The sequence below is a fragment of the Accipiter gentilis genome, chromosome 21 (genome assembly GCF_929443795.1).
Source record: "Accipiter gentilis chromosome 21, bAccGen1.1, whole genome shotgun sequence".
NCBI classification, from domain to species: domain Eukaryota; kingdom Metazoa; phylum Chordata; class Aves; order Accipitriformes; family Accipitridae; genus Astur; species Astur gentilis.
In genome coordinates, this window is record NC_064900.1 from 14,781,239 (window position 1) to 14,801,129 (window position 19,891).

The 19,891-nt window shown below is 40.9% G+C and overlaps 1 protein-coding gene across 7 annotated transcripts in view; it reads left to right on the forward strand.

Moving 5' to 3' along the window:
• The first annotated feature begins 702 nt into the window (after nucleotides 1-702).
• Nucleotides 703-19,891, forward strand: part of LOC126049027 (ephrin type-A receptor 6) — a 516,299-nt gene continuing 497,110 nt past the window's right edge. For all 7 annotated transcript variants that reach the window (XR_007509078.1, XM_049824756.1, XM_049824759.1 and 4 more), the window contains exon 1: nucleotides 703-950. Coding sequence is in view for 6 of the 7 variants with exons in the window: in XM_049824756.1 (XP_049680713.1) it covers nucleotides 836-950 (115 nt within the window). In the remaining variant the exon portion in view is untranslated. The remainder of the gene's footprint in view (nucleotides 951-19,891) is intronic.

Here is a 19,891-nt window from a genome sequence, read left to right on the forward strand (position 1 = left end):
CGCGGCCGCGCTGGAGGGGGCGATCGCTCCGCGGGCGGCAGGGGAGCGGCGGCGCCAAAAAACTGCAGCCGGCTGCGCGGCACGCAAATCAGGAGGGAGCAGCGAACATCACACCAGAGCCGCCTGATTCCTGATTGCTCCGCGGCAGAGGGGGGAGAGACGGAGACTGAGAGGGGCGAGCGGCAGAGCCGGGGACGCCGGCGGAGGGGTCGGGAACGCCGCCCCGCAAGTTTCCTTGATGCCTTCGGGAGCGTGAGGAGGCGCCCGGCCCTCGACCCCCTCCCGCCTCGGCAGCTCGGCGGCGGGGGGCGAGACGCTCCACCGTGGGAAACCGAAGCCCCTCGGCGCTGCCTCCGGCCGGGGATGCGGGGGGCCGTGCGGCGCGGACGGGGGAGGAGGCTGCTCCCGCGGAGGAGGCTGCTGAAGGAGCTCCTGCGGGACTGAACCTGCCACCGGCCGGAGCCAGCGGAGGGAGCGGGGCGCGACCCCCCCCGCCCCCCGGCGGCCGCCGCCGCCTCGAAGTTGCCGGAGCTCTCCCGGCTCCCAGTGCCGCCGCCCCTCGCGGCAGGGCGGCAGCGGGGGGTTCCCGGCGCCCCCGCCCGCCCTCGCCCTCCGGGCCGCCGCCCTGCCCCGGGACCCCGCCGGTGGATGCGCCCGCCCCGGCCGGCGCAGCCCCCGGCGGCAGTGCAGGCAGCGCAGCCCGCCGGGCCGCACCGGACCGCGGCGGGCGGGGGCGCCGCGGCGGCGTTCCCCGCTGGCCTGAAGGAGGACGGGGAGCCTCGGCGGGTCGAGGACGCGGGGCGCTCGGACGCGGGGCGCTCGGCGGGCACCAGCCATGGGGTGTTGTGAGGTGAGGGGATTGCTCTGGAGCGTCGGCCTCTTCCTCCCCCTGCTGACAGCGCGCCCCGCCGCCGCCGCCGCCGCCGCCGGTCACGTCGCCAGCAACCACGGTAAGGGCGGCCGGGGGGGTGCGGAGCGGGCGGGCTCCCGCCAACTTTCCGGCGGCCGCGGAGCGCCAGGGGCCGGCGAGCTGGCGGCCGCCGGCGGGGCGGGGGGGGGGGGGGGGGGCGGCGCAGGTGCGCCCGGCAGCGCCGGCGCCGCCGCGGGGAAGCGGGGTGGTGGCCGTGGCGGGGCGTTGGGGCGCGGTGCTGCCGCCGGCCCTTCTCGGTAGCTCGGCCTCTGCCGGCCGCCTGAGGGGGCAGAGGCAGCGCGGGGCCGGGCGCGGCGGACGGTCGCCGCCCGGCGGCCGCCCCCCCTCCTGCCGCCTGCGACCCCGCAAAAGTTGGGTGTTCGGCGAGAGAGGAGCGCGGGGCGGGCGGGGGCTCTGCTGCCGCCCCCGGGAGGGGCGAGCTGTGCCGTCCCCCCGCCGAGCGGCGCCGGGGGCAGGGAGGAACCGCGGCGGCTGCCGGGGGTAGCGGGGCGCCTGCGGGCTCTGCCCTGTCACCCCCCGCCGCCGGGGCTTGAGACCGAGCAGCGGGTCACCGAAAGTTACCTCCCGGCGAGGTGGAGCGGTAGCGCCTTTTTACTTGAAACGTGGTTTTAAGGTTTTACTTTACTCCTGCCGACCGCAAAGCATCTTCAGAAGGGGCTTGAGAGAGCTCACGGCGCGTTCACAGGAATTGGTGCTCGTCAGCGAACTGTTCAGAGGTGCCTGACTGTCCTTAACAACTAATTTTGACGTGCTACGGTCTGATTGCCACCCCCCCCCCCCGTCCCCGCCAAAAAAAAAAAAAAAAATATTATCCCATTTAAAGTCTTTGTCGGAGGTGCATGCTCATCAGGTCTTACTGAAGACAGTAGTCTAATTCTCTTTAGGTTGTGATGTGCGCATTTAAGAAAAATGCCTCGAGACTGAGAAGCGAATCATCCTATTTAGAAAAAATAGAAATAAAAATGCATAGCACATCCGGAGGATATCAAATTTTATTAGGAAGACCTGAAATAAACCCCATAGCTGCTTGTGAAACATCATGTTATATTTTATCAAACACCTGGATAGAGCAGAGCAGAGCATTTCCTTAAGTGTTCGTTTAATGCACATCTCTCCACTTAAGTTGTGGAGGACGTAGGATGCCTCTGTTCCCATATTGAAAGGAGCGCTGAAAATGGCTAGGGTGGAAAGTAATGATCAGAGAAAACAAACTGTTTCTAGTTGTAGAGTACTGTCAAATATATAGTTCATATATTTTCACATGTCTGTTTTACAACCCATTTTCAGTGTTCATTGTATCTATATGTGTTAACAGTAAGAAGAAGGAATAAAATATCTAGAAAGTAGGAAAATATGGTAGTACGGCCACAAATACCCCGAGCAATCGGGGTCAGTTATGGCAGGGACGTTCCAAGTTTAGTATTATACCTTTACCTCTTCTACACTAAATGTGATGAACAATTTCATTTTGTAGTTGTACAACATACAGTCATATCAATGCTGTATTAGATTTTGCCCTTACTCATGATTTGAAGACATCGGTTTCAGAGTAGCAGAGAACAGTTTTCCTTTTATGTCACTCTCATTAGTGCGGGCTAATGTCTGCTACCTTACCACAAGGCCTAACAGGACACATGAATGCGGCTTAAAAAAAAAATCTGTTTGCGTGTGTTATAGAATAACCAAGACACCCTATATGCATCAAAGAATTTTTAGATTAGGTTTCTAAACTAGTATTTTGTGTTCCTGGGGTTAAATTAGTAATATTTAAATAGTATTTTTAAAAAGCAGGTGAAAAATGGGGAAAACAGTTACCAAAACAGTTTAGCCCAAAGAAAAGTCTGTCAAGGATGAAGCGTTTTTTTTGATGATGACATAACTTTTCCCAGCAAGTTCAGGTATTGAGATATTGGCTGCATAGAGTACTGATGAATTACCTAACTTCTGAATAACTTCTCTTTCTGCACTTTGTTTCAAAACTTCAATAAAGCAAGAGACTTCTTATTTTTGGTACTGTCATTGTACCATAGAAGTCAAATAATAAGTGTATCTCAACAAAAGACAGGTGAACTGAAAATTTACTGAATCAATACAGGTGCTTCAAAACGCACCCCCCCACCTGATTAATAAAATGCTAGCAAAAGAGTCTACTTTTAATGATGACTTTCTCTAAATCCAGGAATTGGATGAAAGAAAATGAGTACAATAAAGAAGTTGACCATTGTGTAAACACTTAAACGTATAAATTTAAAATACCAGTTACTAACATTTGGAATCCCACCTGTGAAGAATTTTTTTTGAAAGCTTGTGCAGTTAACTGAGGAAAAAAAAATCCCTTAAATTTTCATAAGGTGATATTTTCAGAATGTATTTCTTGGAAACATGATTGCTGTTGGGTTTTCACTAATAATTATAACTTAGCTTGGCTTTACTATCTGATAGATTTGGTCTTCTATTTTGTATTTACAAACATACCAACATTAATACTAAATTGCAAAGGAATGTTTTGTTTGGGTTTCTTGACAGTTTGGGTCAAAAAGGCGGAAGGGGAATAAGTTTATTAATTTCACTTGGTAAACAGACAGCCCTTCCACTTCATTCTCAATGGCTTATTTCCTGTTATCAAAGAATGATTTTCAGAGAATTAATATACTACAGTTTTATAAATTATCATTGTTATTACTATGTTGGAATTAATCTTTTTGTTTTCCTCAGAAAGAAAGAGGGTTTGTTTTTTTGTGTTTTTTTTTTTTTTTTTTTAATATATAGTTCCAAGACATTCAGGTTGTCATTCTTCACCCAGTAAATCAATGCGTGGTGTCTTACAGTATCTGTAGCAAAGAAGACACAAACAATACTATTGACAAGGAAGTGAACTTACTCATTCATCTTAATGGAGTGGTAAGTTAAAAAACAAATTATGACCATGCCAAGGGCTGGTTTTTACTGCTAAGAAAAACCCTGTAGGTAGCCAAGGCCATAAAGCTGCATAGGAACAACGTACCGCTGCAGTCTCAAACAACTGCTTGAAATATAAGCCTCAATTAATGGTGTAGGGTGAGTGCTTGTGTGTTCATCTAAATTTTCATTAGTTGTCCATGACATCCAGTTATGAACAAGTTGCATTATTATGCAAGATTTCAGCCTATGTTGTTATGTTTGGTGCTTGGTTGCCAGAACACAAATGAATTGGACAATTACTCTCAAACCTAAAAATACAGATAATAGCATCTGAGCTGTGAACTTCTTTGGGTAAAACATGTATGAGCTTTTAAGATAAAGGTCACGTCAGGTAACAGTTTGAAGGTATCCTGTGCTAAGCATACATGCATGTATGTTTCCATGTATATGTAAACCAGAAAGAATTTTTCTACCCTGGCTTCTTGCAAACTGTATCTGCGTTGTGTGTCACCAGACAATTTCTGAAGTAAACTGTAGAAGTTGCAGAGTTTATAATGTGTCATGTCTATCAGTGAACTGTAAAAGGAAGTTGTTGCTTTTTCAGTTGCCAGGTACTGATACATCTTGTCAGGTTATGCAAGGTTGGTCTTTTTATGCTTCCTTCTAAAAGGCACCTGTATTCATTTTCTTCCTCTTAGAAAAAAATTGACGCAAGAAATAATGTCAAATGTCAGTGCCGAAACTTGTATAGCCTTTATTTTCACAATGATTACACTTGATGTAAATTAGGTAGCTCAAAGTAGGTAATAAAGCTTTTTGATTCTGGTATTAAAATCTCAGACAGATTACTAATGACCTTGAGTTATTCATCAGTTCAAAGAAGTTGGCTTATTTTTATTCACATATTTATTTTTACATAAGTGCAATCCATCACAGATAAGCACTCTTTCTGAATACAGCACTCAGAATTTTCCTGTAGCAATAAGGAGACCAAGGACTAAGTGTCTGTAGAGACTGAACTTCTCTCTGAATGAGAATGGTGTTTTACTGCTAGAGGATATCTCTTACTTTGAGGACTTAAGGCAGAAGAAGGCTGTGCTGCTGCCTGTATGGTACTTGTCCTGGTGGATTCTGCTTTGCAGTTGTCCAGCTAGTATTTTTAGTGAGTATTTACATCATTACGGAAAAATGAGAAAATTAAATAAACAAATCTTGCAGTAAAAGTGTGTCATTCCCTTTTAAGTGTATAGATAGTCATAAGCAAAATCATATTTTACTTTAAAGCTATTAAGAATTTTTAAAAAATATTTTTACCTGTGCGTCCCACATCCATATAGACTTGAGTGTTAATGAAGACTTTGGAACCTCTGCAGTTTTAGATATGCATGAAATGACTTGTTATCCGAAAGGCTCAATGCGTATACCATAGGTATGAGATGAACAGTTTTGCAGTTAATGCTTCATGATATATTCCTGGTGTTGTATTTGGCAGTACTGACTGCTGTTTGGCTATTTTGTTAATTTGTTTTGGACAAATGAGAATGATTGGCATGGAAATATTAAAAATGTATAGTTTAAGGAGATACGATTTAAAACCAAGTCAGTACAGTAGCTCTCATGTAATTTGAGGGTGTGAAAACACCACGGAGGAACTAAAGTGTTTCCAAAAGTATACAACTTGGCCTTGTTGAGAAAGGAGGCAAGTAAAAATCTAAGCTAAATGTTGTAATGAAGTATGGGAAAAACAAACTGAAGAGAATAGTTGACAGTTAGTGAGCAGTGTTTTTTCCATCTCTCACGGTTTATTCGGAGAGCAGTGTTTTCAGTTCCAGCCAGCATCTTGCCTGCATCAGGAAACAGGCAGCATAGTTCCTAGAAACCAGACTGACACCAGCGCAGAGAGGATGACTGTCCTGCATCTGCCTGCTCTTCTGAGGTCCTTTTCAAAGCATCTGCTGCTGGCTGCTCTCAAGCTGGCCTTCAGTATTGGATCAGATATACCTTGGGTTTGATCCAGAATGACCATTCATATCCTCCTATGAATTTAACAGTTAATTTTTGGCCAGACAATACTTCTGTTGGCAAGTCAAATAGTTTACAAATGAGAGAAGGAAAAAGCATGCAGGAAATTGAGGGGTTTTTCCCTTACAGAAATCTCCTCTGTGTTTCCAGATATGTATTTTTAGATCTAATTACTTGGATCTGAACTCTGCTTGACAGTTTGTTTAGGGTATCTGGTGTTAGACTTCCCACTTGGGAATTTTAGAAAAAGTGTAAAAGTTCGGTAAATTGTATGCTGGTAAGATATAGAGTAAGTTAGTGTCCAATTTGTTGGCTAAATATTTTTTAAATGAAAAGCCAAACATGTTTAAAATCTCCTTAAACTGATTAGCAATATTTAGAAACTGATATGCAGGTGCAATATGAGAAGCATTTTATTGGCCTTATATCCCAATATGGCATAGCTATGCTAAGATATATTCTTATTCCAGCTGTGTGTGTAAGATGGAATGTTTCCATTAGGATTGCTGGATTTCTCTAACTTGACATTGACACAAAGAAGAGGCTGGCCTTTTGTTTGTTATGCCTGTTAACATGCTGAATTCGGTGAGAGAGAGAGAGAGAATGGTAACTAGTATGGAAATAGACAAGTAGGGAAAGAAATTATTTGTCCAAAAATCTATCCTGACCTCCAGGAACCATGTTATCATGCAGGAGGGGTCAACAGAACCCCCTATCTATTGTGAACGATGCATCTTCAGAAGCTGGTTTTGAACTTGTAAATGATAGGACAATCTTTATGGTAAGGTGTTGGAACTGAGAATTACCACTGAAAAGAAGATTTCTGTTGCATGATAAAAACATGAAATTGTTTGCAGGATTTTTTTCTGGTCTATACAAATCAACTTACTCAACTTTATGAGAAAATGATTCCCCAGATCTTTCTCTTAGATTACTTTCTAATTGTTGAGTGCCACTTCCTTATCTTTTTTGGGTTTGTGAACCTCTATCTTGGCAACTTGTGTAAAATTCAGGAAATTTCTAGTAATGTTTGCTTTTCTTACTTGGAATAGGTTTGTATGACCTGTTAAAAACCTAAAGATCTAAATATTTTTTTAATAATTATTTTTAGGGCTTTTAAAATGCATTTGTAAACACCCCTTTCCATTTCTGTACTTACTCCTTAAAGTAATCATCACTATGTCTTCTGTTGTAATGATGCTAGAATATTTCCAGACCATACAAAAGCTTGTAAAATTTAATAGTGAAATTATCTTCAGCTGGTTCATTTCTCTTGTAATCCCCTTAGTCTTGCAGTCTACACTTACTCCAGCAATCCTTATACTAGTTCCAAAGATGCTTTCATTATCAATCTTGCAACGCCTTTTTTTTTTTTTTATAGGTAGGCTATTGATCATTCCCACATTTAAGAACAAGTCTGTTCAAAATAGGTAGACATTAAAGACAAGTCACTTCAATTAATCCAGCATCCATTTGTAACATAAGTACCAATTTCCCAACAAAACTCAAAACAGAAACCCTTAAAGTTTTTCCTAGTCAGTATGAAAATTTTGCTAATTTACCTTACCCACAACATAATACTCCCGTATGCTAGCATTTCAATCACTTACTGTCTTGAGTCTCTGTGTTTGGACTAAATTCTCTCATCCTGTAAAAACCCATGAATTTGCTGAACAACTTCATGGTGATAATTTAATAATTAAAGATGTATTGATTTTAATCAGTGGAGGTTTTTTATGATGCTTTAGATATTTTTATAGATAATAAAAACCCCACTACCCTAACAATGTATGGGTGGCTCCCCCCCTTTATGATACTGTACATAGTAGTTTAATGCTCTTTAAACAATTATTTTACAGTATATCACAGTATGCCTCAACCTTTAAGCCAGCAGATACTATTCCTTTGTTTTGTGAATCTATTCACATTCTAAACACATAATTATTGAGGCTTTATTATGTGTATTTAAAGAAAGTAGGGGTATTTTGATCTTTAAACTAAGACTAGATTAAAAAATGCTGTAATATTCTTCACTGACATTTATTTTGACAGTCCAATAGAGTCAGGTTTTTAAAATTAAAAAAACATGTTTTATAAGGAAGTTTTATCTAGATTGAAAATAAAATTTCCTTTCTGTAGAATAATCTGAGGATTTAAAATGTATTTTGTCTCTCTATATAAAAAGGTGAAATTCACATTTAACAACAGTTCTGAAATCTTAATTCAAAACCCTAGAAACATTTCATTATTAAAAATCATAACAAAGTATGAATGTCAAACACAGACTTGAAACAAAGTGAATCAAAATAAAGAACTTCAGATTTGACCCTTTTCCTGTTTTCTGGAAATCTATAAGGAATAGGATATTATAAAATCCATTTTTAAATGATCACAATGTTTTCAAGCTTTTATCCCTAACTCCCCCCACATACTCTTCTCTCCCAAATGCTACACCATGTTTCAAAGTTCTGTTTTACTGTGATTTATCTCTATGCAAAGAAGGAGACAAACTGAAATTCGGAGCAAAGATTAAATCCTGATTTTGTTTGTATTACCCACCAGGGAAGGCCATGCTTCATTCATTTGGTCACCAGCTTCATGACCCTTAACATTTCCTTAACTGTGGTGTTAATGTTGCTTGAAATACTCTTCTGGAAAACGTGGGAGTTGAGGGGGGCTGATGCAACAGAGAAGCCCACACAGTCTCCAGGGTACTGCTGTAGAGCGAGATAGATGACCAGGGCTGGCCTCTATCCATGGATCTCTCGTCCTTGCACCAGCTCATACAAAACAGTCCCAGCGTAAGAAACATGGAAAAGGTCTGTCGTCTTCTCTCCTTTCACCTGCTTTCCCTTTTTCTCTCTTCTACTGTCCCCCGTGTTGTACGTGTTTGTACTTTAAGATTCTACTTAAAGTCTCTAGGAAGAAACAAGAATTTAAGGGTGTAATACTCTTTAATTTAATAGAAATTCTTGGTTTGTGTTTAGGTAGGTGTGTAAGAAGCTGATAGAGATTTTTCCTCCTAAGATAGGTGGTTTTATTTGTTGTAAGTTGATTGAATTTCAGACAGTCTTTGAAAGTGTCTAGTGTTTACTGAGAGGTTCTCCAAAAAGAGCAATACCGGATTAATGAGGGCTAAATTCACAGCAGCTCCTCATAGGTCGGTGCAGCTCTGTTGGTTAGCATAAACAATACTTATGTGAGAAGCACTGACATAAGCACAGCAATCCAGAGTGAACACTTTAATATACAGATATGTTAACTGCATTTGTAATACAACATTCCTTCATCCCAACGGGTTTTTGAAATTATACAGGTTTTAGCTTAGAGTAAAATCAGTGCTGTGTCACGTCTATGCAAAAAGAAAGGTGGGCAGTAGGCACCATCTGTAACAAACCACTGTGAAGGTACACACACAGAATGAGGAGGTAGTAAAAGGTGTATTTACTGGGAGCTCTACCGTCTCAATCCGTTTAATGGCTTCTGCACCTAGAACAAAAGGGGAAAAGTCACATATAGCAAACAGTATCATTGATGCATGTAATGAGTGATTTGTCTTGGCTGGGGACCCTTGGTTAGAGTACACTTGCTGCTGTAATTTGTATTCTCTGGCTGCTGGTTGCTTCTTAGCTTAAAATAAAGGAATAAAAGAATGAATTAGAAAGCGTTCCATAAAATAAGGCACTAGCATTTTAATCTTGGTAAAAGTGATTATCTCTCTGAAACTTCCCAGGCCGGTTTTGCCAGTGGGTTCCAGATGCTGGTTTAAAATAAGATTCTATAGGGAAAAAATGTGCTAAAATTTAGAATTGTTCAAATATATTTTGGACATATTAAAAAAATATGAAAGGAGACCTAGCCATTTTTTCTGTAGTGCTTCCATTCTTTGTGGCTGGAAATGGACTGCATGAAAAGCATTTGGATGAGGGACTCATATTTCAAAATGTGGTTTGAATCCAGCACTTTCTGCTAAACATAGTGGGACCATATAAAATTCCACAGTCCTTCATACTCTGTTGTGTCTGCTGAAGAGCTTTGAAGGGGAGAGTAAGGGAAATGTAAAACCTTTGTCTGTTAGATTGCTTTTGTTTGTATTGCTGAAGTTGCTAAATGCTTACATGCCAGAATGATACAGTAGGAACACCAACTCAGAGGGTTATGTTGGAGTTAATCATTCAGTTTAGTGGACTTTATTTCTTAGAGGAATATTTAATTTAGGTAAATAAGAATACTGTTAGTATTTAGTAATGAAGAAACATGATGAAAGGTGTGGCGCATGCAAGCTTCTTGGCCAAACTCTCACTCAGACTGCCATTAGATGCGATGGAGACCCAAACTCTGTTGCTGCTGAGACAATAGTATGAACATTTACCCTGTGATTTTGGTATATGATAAAAAACGACATTAAATTACAGATTTCCAGACCAAGAATTTCAGAAAGAATTAGCTTCATTTGCTTCTTTAAGAAATAAGGAGAAACTACTCATGCTAAAGGTAAGAATTTGCCTTTGTAAAATGGTATATATTAGAAGCGATGTGTTGTATTCAAAGGAAGAGGAATGACTGTGTATACTGCACAAAGAAAAAAGGTCTACTAAAGAGCAGTATTCTGTAAAAACTGCTTCTGAAGAAGTCTGGGATTGTAACAGTCAACCAGGAAATGAGGTGGTATTCCATATCATGTTAATGGTTCCTCTTGATGCAAATGAATATAATGATGTTATCATATACTCGGTTTTTCTATAGGCTATCTAAAGGGCATCTCATCTAGTGTAGAGAAATAAATGCTAGTGGTTGGAAGGAGTCCAACATTTCTTGTGGCCATTGTTTAAAACATGGCTCTGTGCAAACAGTAGCCTGCATGCAGAGTTTTTTTTCAGTGTCGAATCTCTTCAAAAATGTTATTTTTCACAATATTCTTTTGAGCAAGCCTTCTGTGTCTTCATAGCCACTGAACTAAGGAGAAGTTAAAGGCCAAAGCTTTTAGCTTAGGTGACCAGTTTGTGACACCCACTGCATATTCCAAGGAATTAGTTTTTTGTGTGCTCAGAGCTCTGTAGGTGGCAAATAACACTTTGGTTTTCAGTGTAGTCTTCAGCAAAACTCATTGTTTTTTTTTTCTTCCTGTACGTAACAAAGTTGTTCTCTGCTAGGAACATTTTGTTCCTATTTTTAAAATCCATGATATATCAAACCTCAGTTTGTCAAAACATTAAATGCAGATGAAGTGGATTTATACCACACAAATCAAAGATGTGAAACTTTCTTGTGATTTTGTGTACCTGGTGTGTTAGCCTTCCTGAAGTCAAAGCCTCAGCCTCACAGCAGAAGCCTTGGCCAGCTGGCCCGTGGAGCTGTTTGACTCCCACAGCCTTGGGAACATGCTATCTTTGATGTAGACTGTGAACCATAGGGAATACTTCAGTTCTGGCTTTTCCTAACTTTAAAGTGTAGGACTTGCTAATCCTATTAGTGTAAAAACATAGTTCATATGAAATTTCCTTTCCTACTGCAATTTTTATATTTTAAAAAGTTCAATTTTTCTCTCCCTCTTCACATACCATTCACATAGGATGATGGTTTCTTTAGATTGACAGTGTAATCCTCTACTAAATGATGTGAATTGTTTAAGGTAAGAGAGATGCTATCTTCCATGACATAAGCATTAGACAGTAATGAAGGTATGCACCTTGCCAGTACATTATGTTAAGCAGCAAAGTAATTTTGAAACTTGCAAGTAAAATAGGCTCATTTTCAGGTAACACACCAGGGTTGTCCTCCCTAGGTTGCATAAGAGCTCTAATGTTCATGACCTCCCATTCTGTGGCTCTTTTTATCACTTCAGTTGTCCTTTCCTTTGTTTCCTCTTTTTTACCTTTCTTAACCTTATTCTTCTGCTACATGGCTTCTGTCCATCGCTGCCCACAATTTCTTTATTTCTGTTTTTCATGGTTCCGTTCCTCATTTTGCTGCGTTTGGTTTGGGATGTTTGTCTTCCTTGTCCTTCCACTCTCTCTGAACCCTGAATGAGATGAGACAATAGACCTGAAAACTTTCTGTACTTGTTGACTTGGAAGCCAGAAGATACAATGAAAAGACCATCTTGTGCAGCGTTGCAATCTTAGTGTAGAGTATGCTTAGTTGCTCTGTGGTAACAGTATCGGCAGAGTTAAGGATGGAATCCACTAAGCATAGATGAGCTTTGGCACTGCCAAGATTTCAAATTGCTATAGTGAACATGTTGAGCTTAGGTACGTGTAAGCTAATAGTAAAGGACATCAGTGAATGTCTACCAAGATGCTTCAAATTACAGAAATGCTAGTGTTCTTTAAGTAAAGATGCAAAACATATTTTCACTCTGTTGCTCTTGGAAATGTTTGAACAGTTTTGTTTGAATTTTTTTTTTGTAGAAGCCCATTTCAAACATAGGGTTTGATATAGAATATTTTAGTTTGGAAGATGTTGAAAAGGCAAAAGACTATGTTGTAAGATGAGAGACTTAAGTAACGTGAGCTGTAACCATAGTTAGAATGGAGGTCACACTTGTAGCTAGTTTCCCATTTTGTTCCTTTCTCATGGCACACCTGTTGTTGCCACAGTACATCAAAAGTTCTGGTAATGCTTAGCCTATTCACTTTACTAATAATGATTTTCCTTACTAATTTTGTAACAAAACAAGTAGTTTTGATTTTAAGTAATGTCCTGAAGCCTTAGCATTAGTAGGTTCCCATTGTATTAGAGCAAATTAGGAAATTATTTTTAATAGCTATAGTCTGATAGATGTATTTTATACTTGAGAGATGCACCTCAAGAAGTAAAAGCTGATTGAAATTGGTGCCACAGGTGGATATTTTGAAAACAAAAAAAGAAAATCAATAATAGATTAGGCTTGATTAGATGTTGACATTTAGAACTGCACATAGATAATGTTAAAATTTACTGACAACAGGCAGTCTTCTTCCTGATTTGCATTTGTACCTCCATTCTTGGTTCAGGTGGATCATGGTACATACATTGTAAAGGTTAATGAACAAATTACCATATAGCTCATCTGATTGTTCAGGCTTTAGCCTGGAGGGCTGAATGTTTTACAATCTAGTTTGTCTTATGTGGAACTTGATTAGTTTAATTATTTTTTTGTTATATGAAATTCTGAATTGCTTGAATGTCTAGATTAGTCCAAAATAGTTTATTAACTGATTTTCTGTCCTGCCTTCCTCCATACAGTTGTTTTACTCTGCTGCAATTTAAGCATAATTGTACCTGACTTGCTTGCTTTCTAAGGGAGAAGAGAGTGAAGATCCTGGTCTTTAGTTACTTCCTTTCCATTTAATAAATATATCAAAGAGTGATCCTAATAGAGAGCATTGTTTCATCTTGCTATGTAGTTTTTGTCAGCAGTATCTAGCTGTTTATTCCTATTTCATTTTGCCTCCTAGTCAGTTTTTAATGCAGAATAGTACTTTTACCTCTCTCAACAGGATTACCAAATTGATCTTTTTCACCCAGTTGGCCTTTGCAAAAATTTAACCCCTTTCCAGTTCATAACTAAAAGTGACTGAAAAGTCCCAAGAGGTTTGTTAACCCTGCCTCTCCGCCTTTCAATTCCGATAAATACCTTTTTCTTTTACAAATAATAGCTTGGAAAATAACTGTGTTGTTATTACTGCTCAAGAACTGGAGATTCTTTGGTATTTGCACTTTTTTGTATTTTTTATTTAAACCTCAGTTTTGCAGTGTGAAGGGATCACTTCCTTGTCAGCAGAGTGCACCCTCGGTAAGTTTGCTGATGACGTGAAACTTGAGAGGAGTGGCTGATAACGCCAGAGGGTCGTGCTGCCAACCAGACAAACCTGGAGAGGCTGGAGAAATGAGCTGACAGGAACCTCATGAAGTTCAGCAAAGGGAACTGTCAAGTCCTCCACCTGGGGAGGAACAACCCCATGCACCAGTATGTGCTAGGGACCATGCAGCTGGAAAGCAGCTTGGCAGAAAAGGCCCTGGGTGAGGACACCAAGGCAAATGGTACCCTGGGCTGCATTAGGCAAAGGTTTGCCCCCAGGTTGAGGGAGGTGATCCTTTCCCTCTACTCGGCACTGGTGAGGCTGCACCTGGAGTACTGTGTCCAGTTCTGGGCTCCTCGTGTTGTGGAGGGTGGCAAAGCTGAGCTACTTGAGCATGTGGACCACACCCGAACAAGACATAAACAGCACATGGCAATAATGGGATAAGACTGTGAGACTGTAATAGCACAGAAATGTTGTCCTGGTTTCAGCTGGGGTAGAATTAATTGTCTTCCTAGTAGCTGGTACAGTGCTATGTTTTGTGCTCAGTATGAGAAGAATGTTGATAACACACTGGTGTTTTCAGTTGTCGCTAAGTAGTGTTTAGACTAATGTCAAGGGTTTTTCAGCTTCTCATGCCCAGCCAGCGAGAAAGCTGGAGGGGCAGAAGAAGTTGGGAGGGGACAGACCCAGGGCAGCTGACCCAAACTGGCCAACGTGGTATTCCATACCATGGGACATCACACCTAGTATAGGAACTGGGGGGAGTGGGGGCAGGGGATGGCCGCTCGGGGGTTAACTGGGCATTGATCGGTGGGTGGTGAGCAATTGCACTGTGCATCATTTGTACATTCCAATCCTTTTATTATTACTGCTGTCATATTAGTGTCGTCATTATCATTATTAGTTTCTTCTTTTCTGTTCTATTAAACTGTTCTTATCTCAACCCATGAGTTTTACTTTTCTGGATTTTCTCTCCCATCCCACTGGGTGGAGGGAAGTGAGTGAGTGGCTGCGTGGTGCTTAGTTGCTGGCTGAGGTTAAACCATGACAAATGTATATAAATTAGAGAGGCTGTTAATATGTTTTGGAGGCCTTTAAGGACTTTGTTTAGCTGCTTAGAAGTAGTCATTCATGATGAAGCAGAACTTGTAGCTTGCTTAATGCTTTTGCTTCATGTTGACCTATTCTCTGATTGGAGGAATAAGAAGATTCAGAAAGCCCCAGACCCAGTCTGAGTCAGGAAAAGCCTGGCCTAAAAAAACAGGAAAGAAAAAGAACCCACCTAGAGGTTAGGAAGAGGACCCAATGACAGAGAAGAACCCGGACCCAAATATTACTCTTGGACCAGAATATGGTGTGAGGGGTGAAAACTTAGATTGTAAGGGTATAATTGCCCAGAGATTGTAGTGTTTGAGGCCCCTCTCTGGAGGCACCCAGCTTGAGCTGTCTAAATTTGTGCGCCATAGATAGAGTAGATTACGCTTTTTATTTTGAAGGCCTTGATTAGAGATTCTGCTTCAGGGAACCTAGGGTGGAGCCCGAGGGAAGAGGCAGCACCCGAGTGTGTGTGTGCGAGGGGTCGGAAGGGGCACCCGTCGGCTCGCTGGACTCGCCCGCCGCAGTTAAAGCCTGCGGTGGTGTACCTGCAACTCCTTGATCCGTGTGTGACTGCTCGGGCAGCGGCTTCTCCCTTAACAGTCAGTACAGGAGCGACAGGGACGTACTGGAGAGAGTCCAGTGAAGGGCCATGAAGGTGATGAAGGGACTGGAGCATCTCTCCTATAAGGAAAGGCTGAGAGAGTTGGGACTCTTTAGCCTAGAGAAGAGAAGGCTTAGGGGGATCTTATCAGTGTATATAGATACCTGAAGGGAGGGTGCAAATAAGACGGAGCCAGGCTCTTTTCAGCGGTGCCCAGTGGCAGGAGCAGAGGCAACAGGCACAAACTGAAAGACAGGAGGTGCTGTCTGAGCATCAGGAAACATTTCTTTGTGTTTTGAGAAACTCTACGCTCTGGTGGTTCTCAACCACACTATGGTGGTTTTGAGAACACCGCACTGTGTGGATGACTGAGCACTGGCACAGGTTGCCCAGGGAATTTTTGGAGTCTGCCACACTGGAGATATTCAGAAGCTGTCAAGACACGGTCCTGGGCAACCTGCTGTAGGTGGCCCTGGTCGAGCAGAGAGGTTTGGACAAAATGACCTCCAGAGGTCCCTTCCAACCTCAAATATTCTGTGAATCAACAAAACAGATCACTAAGCAATCTGAATTTGAGCTGTGAATGTTTCTGTTTCACTCAGGCTTGTCTCTTCCTAGCCCCAGCATTACCTGTAGTAGCTTTCCATTGCATTTACTTAAAGGACCTGGACAGGGAAAGAACATCCATGGAGGAAGAAAGTAAGTTGATTAGAAATTGAGAGAGAGTTAAACCTTTTTCTTTAAACTGTAACTCTGCAATGATATTTAAAAACACCCAAATAATAGTATATTTGGGTTCTTTCATCCATTTTGTTCTCTTCAACCTTCTGTCTGTACTGGCATAGGTGGATGTGTGCCATTTTGAATTGATAAATAATTTCAGCATCAAAATCTGCATTGGTAAAAATGAAGCTGTGAACAATCAGTGTTCTTCCAGGTATTTCTGCACTATGACACATTCTGTAGGATCATTTCAAGAGGAATCAGTTAGGACATAATTGCACTACGCACTATTAAGGTGTGCAGATTCAAGAGAAACAGGTTTGTGTGTCACTGAAAGGCACTGTGACTTTCTTAAAGGGAGGTGTAGGAAAGGACAGCAGGACCATTTGGGTATCAGAGCAGAAAACCAAGACCAAAGCTAGAGAGATTATAATCACATAATGAATATACATCCTATATATTCATTTTATTGCCCCAGAGAAACACAATGGCTTCTAGATGAACTGTGACTCAAGAAGTTATCACAAGGCACACAATAGAGAATGGGAATTTTATAATGGCCAGTATACTATAATGATGCCATGCTGAAGTTGGTGATAGAAATCAAATGCACATACCAGTAGGTTTTAATAAACTTCCAAATATTGTGAGGCAGAGTCAGAAGTAGAGCCTTCAGTAGAGTTCTTTTTATTTCTTTCGTCTTGCAAAATGTGGTAGATGGTTTCAAACTTTTCCATCTAGCCAGAGATAAAAAACCAAGGTTCTTGGGTAATAGCCCACTACAGCTGCTGGGTTTTGAGAAAATCACTAAATCATGACTGGGGACTTGGTTGCATTAATATAGATCCTGGTCATTTTCTTTGTTTTCTCTCCTTAGCTGTCAGTATTATTTCCGTGTTTCTTGAATAAAAGTGACGTGTCCTTTTGAGAAAAAAGTCATTGTGAGAACCCTGTTGAGATGTCTGGCCTAAGTATCTTCTTCACTTGTACAGACACCTCAGAACAGGAGTTGACAATGTGCTCTGTTAGCAGATAATTTACATTAGTGTTCTGTACAGTCTCCTTACCAGCTCCTAGGTGGTTTAATAACTACATATGTCAGTGTTGGTGGAATCAGATTATTCATGTAAGGGATTCCTGCTATGAAGCTGGAAGGTCCCATTAATTCACCTGAAATTCCAGAAGTAGGAATGAATGAAGTAGCAAAAGTAGCAAAATTTTTCCCCAAGTAGCAAAATTTTTTGACAGCGGAAAAGTAACATACTATATGTCCATTTGCATCAAGGATGGCTGAAGTGAGTCACGTGGAACTGTACTCTGTTACGTAAATAAAATTAAGGATACACTGTAATTCAAAGGTACAATGTTTGGTTTATATAAAAGGCATAACGGGAATGGGTAGAAATGGAGTTGCTGCATCACAGAACTCAGATCTAAGTAGCAGGTATTTACTGGACCGTGCTGATGTTATGGATTGTGAATGATCCCAATATCAAAGTGTATCAAAGCAGTGTCAAAGGCTGGGAATGGAAGAGAAAGACAGTGGAGCAGAATTGTCTGTTTGGGGTTATTGCTGTTAAGCAGAAGCTTGTTAGTTGGTTGGGTTTTTTTTCCTTTCTACTGTAGGACTTCTGTTTTGCCTTTGAAACCTTGAAAATTGGTCAAAATTAATACCGGGGTTGGGTGGAGTGTTCTGATGTGTTATATAAGGAGAAACCTCTTTGCAGGTGACAGGTTTGTGTGTCTTGCATTCTCAGAGTAAAACCAATTGCCACCATCTAAGCAGATGAGAATTTTCTACCTCTCCAGGTCAGATGAGACTGCCAAAGTAATTCGTGGTTGGAGAGTTTTTTCCTTTGCTGTAGCATGTAATACACTCACTAGGTTCATAAGGACTACTATCCTAAAAAAGAAAAAAAAAAAAAAGTCCTGCTATGGGCAGTTTCTTCATAATACTCTTCAGTTAAGCATCTGCTTAGTTAAGGGTCGTCTTTTTTTATAGTGTGTTTAGGAAAGGAAAAAGTTAGTGAGTAGATATTCAAGCTGTGCATAGAGATTGAAGAACGGTTCATTCTTTTGCACTAATGTATTTAAACTTTTAACTGTGATTATGGATGCTTGAGTCTTTGACCTAAGGGATTTTTTCTTTTCTGATATCCAATGCTCTTATGTCCAAATGAGATGTGATTACACCAAATTCAGTGACTACATTGTCCAAATGACCTGATTATTTGAGCTGCCAGGTAGTAGCTCACGTTGACTTCACAGTTATTCAGCATGCACAAAAAAATTGCTTTGAATGTTTGGGTTTCGGGGCCTTTACTGTGTGGAACATATGTTAAAAGGTTTTTGATCTGGTTTAAGAGAAAACTATGAAAAAATTTAAGAAATAGTCTTGATATGAAACGCTTTATGAATAAAGTAAAATTCTTGTTGGTGACCTTCATGGAGGTAGTATTCTTTGAACAGAGTTAAACATATTTACGCAGCTGTAAGGAACAGAGGTATGATTTTGACTGCAGTAAAGTGATACAATTTATGACTAAAGCTCCTAAAATAGCAGTGGGCTATCCTTTTTTTCAAATAATGAGATGAAACAGTACATTTTTTTATAAGGGAGAGGAGAAGAAAATAGGAAGAAGGAAGAGAAGATAAAAAAATCAAGTTCTTCTGACTCTCTTACATGAATATTCTAATTTACAAAATTTGTGTTTAGTTTGGCTAGGAAAAAATCATTTGTTCAATAATATGTCATCTCTAGGTGTAAGGATACAGATTTGTAGACTCCAAGCAGGTTCTAGTGCTTTTTAAAAAGTACATAATTTAAAAAATATAAAAAAATAAATTCATTCCAGTGTAGGGTAGGGAAGAAATGTCATCAACTTGAGTCCATTGATTCCATTTTTATTACTCAAAACTGCTACAGTTCATAAAATGCAGTTTTACAGGCTATTAGTCCATAATGTGGGTTATGTCCTTTGGAGACTTATGTTAAAGATAAATGCAGTAGTTCAGAAAGATCTATATCGTAGTTCTGTGAAGAGGGTTCAAGAATTATTTAAGTGCTTTTTACTGTGTTCCAAAAGGAAATGGGTTGGAGGTGGGAAGTTACCATCGGCTTCAGACAGGAAAGGAAATTTGCAACGGAAGAGTCAGTTTATCATTCAGCAAGTGGCTTAATTTCCTTGGAGGGAAGGAAAATATTTTACTGTAACGTTACTGGCATTGAAAGGTCTTTTTAATTATTCTTGACAGAAAAAAATATTTGCATTAGTGGTGCATGCTAAGACTGTTTACACTGCATTGAGTGGCTCTGTTGACTGTAACTGGAACACAGGATTGGGAAAGAGCTCTGTTACCACAAGCAAATGCCTCCTAGGATGCTGTATAAAAGAATGATTAGTTTTCATCTTAAATCTAGTTAAGTGATGTTCCCTCATTGCTGCTATTGGAAGGTTGTTCTGAACTTCAGTGCTATGAAATTAAAATGCATTTATAAACTGCATTTATTAGTGGTTGGTGCTTACTCATTTACGCTTGTGCTGTCATTGTCCCAAAGCTTCAGAACATTTTTCCATTCTTGATTTTTATTCAGCTACACTATTGTAGGAGGAGTCGTATCTCTTCTTTTGGGTTTTGGCATGCTGTTTTCATCTCTCATTCAAGAGGTTTCTGATCACTATGACAGTTACAGTTGACTTTGCTTGTTCTTCATCCCATTTTAATCCATGCATTCTCGAACAAAGGTGGCCAGAACCGTGTGCAGCTTTGCTGGTGAGATTGTGGTGCTACTTTGTGCAATAGTGGTATTTTTATTAGAAATACCTG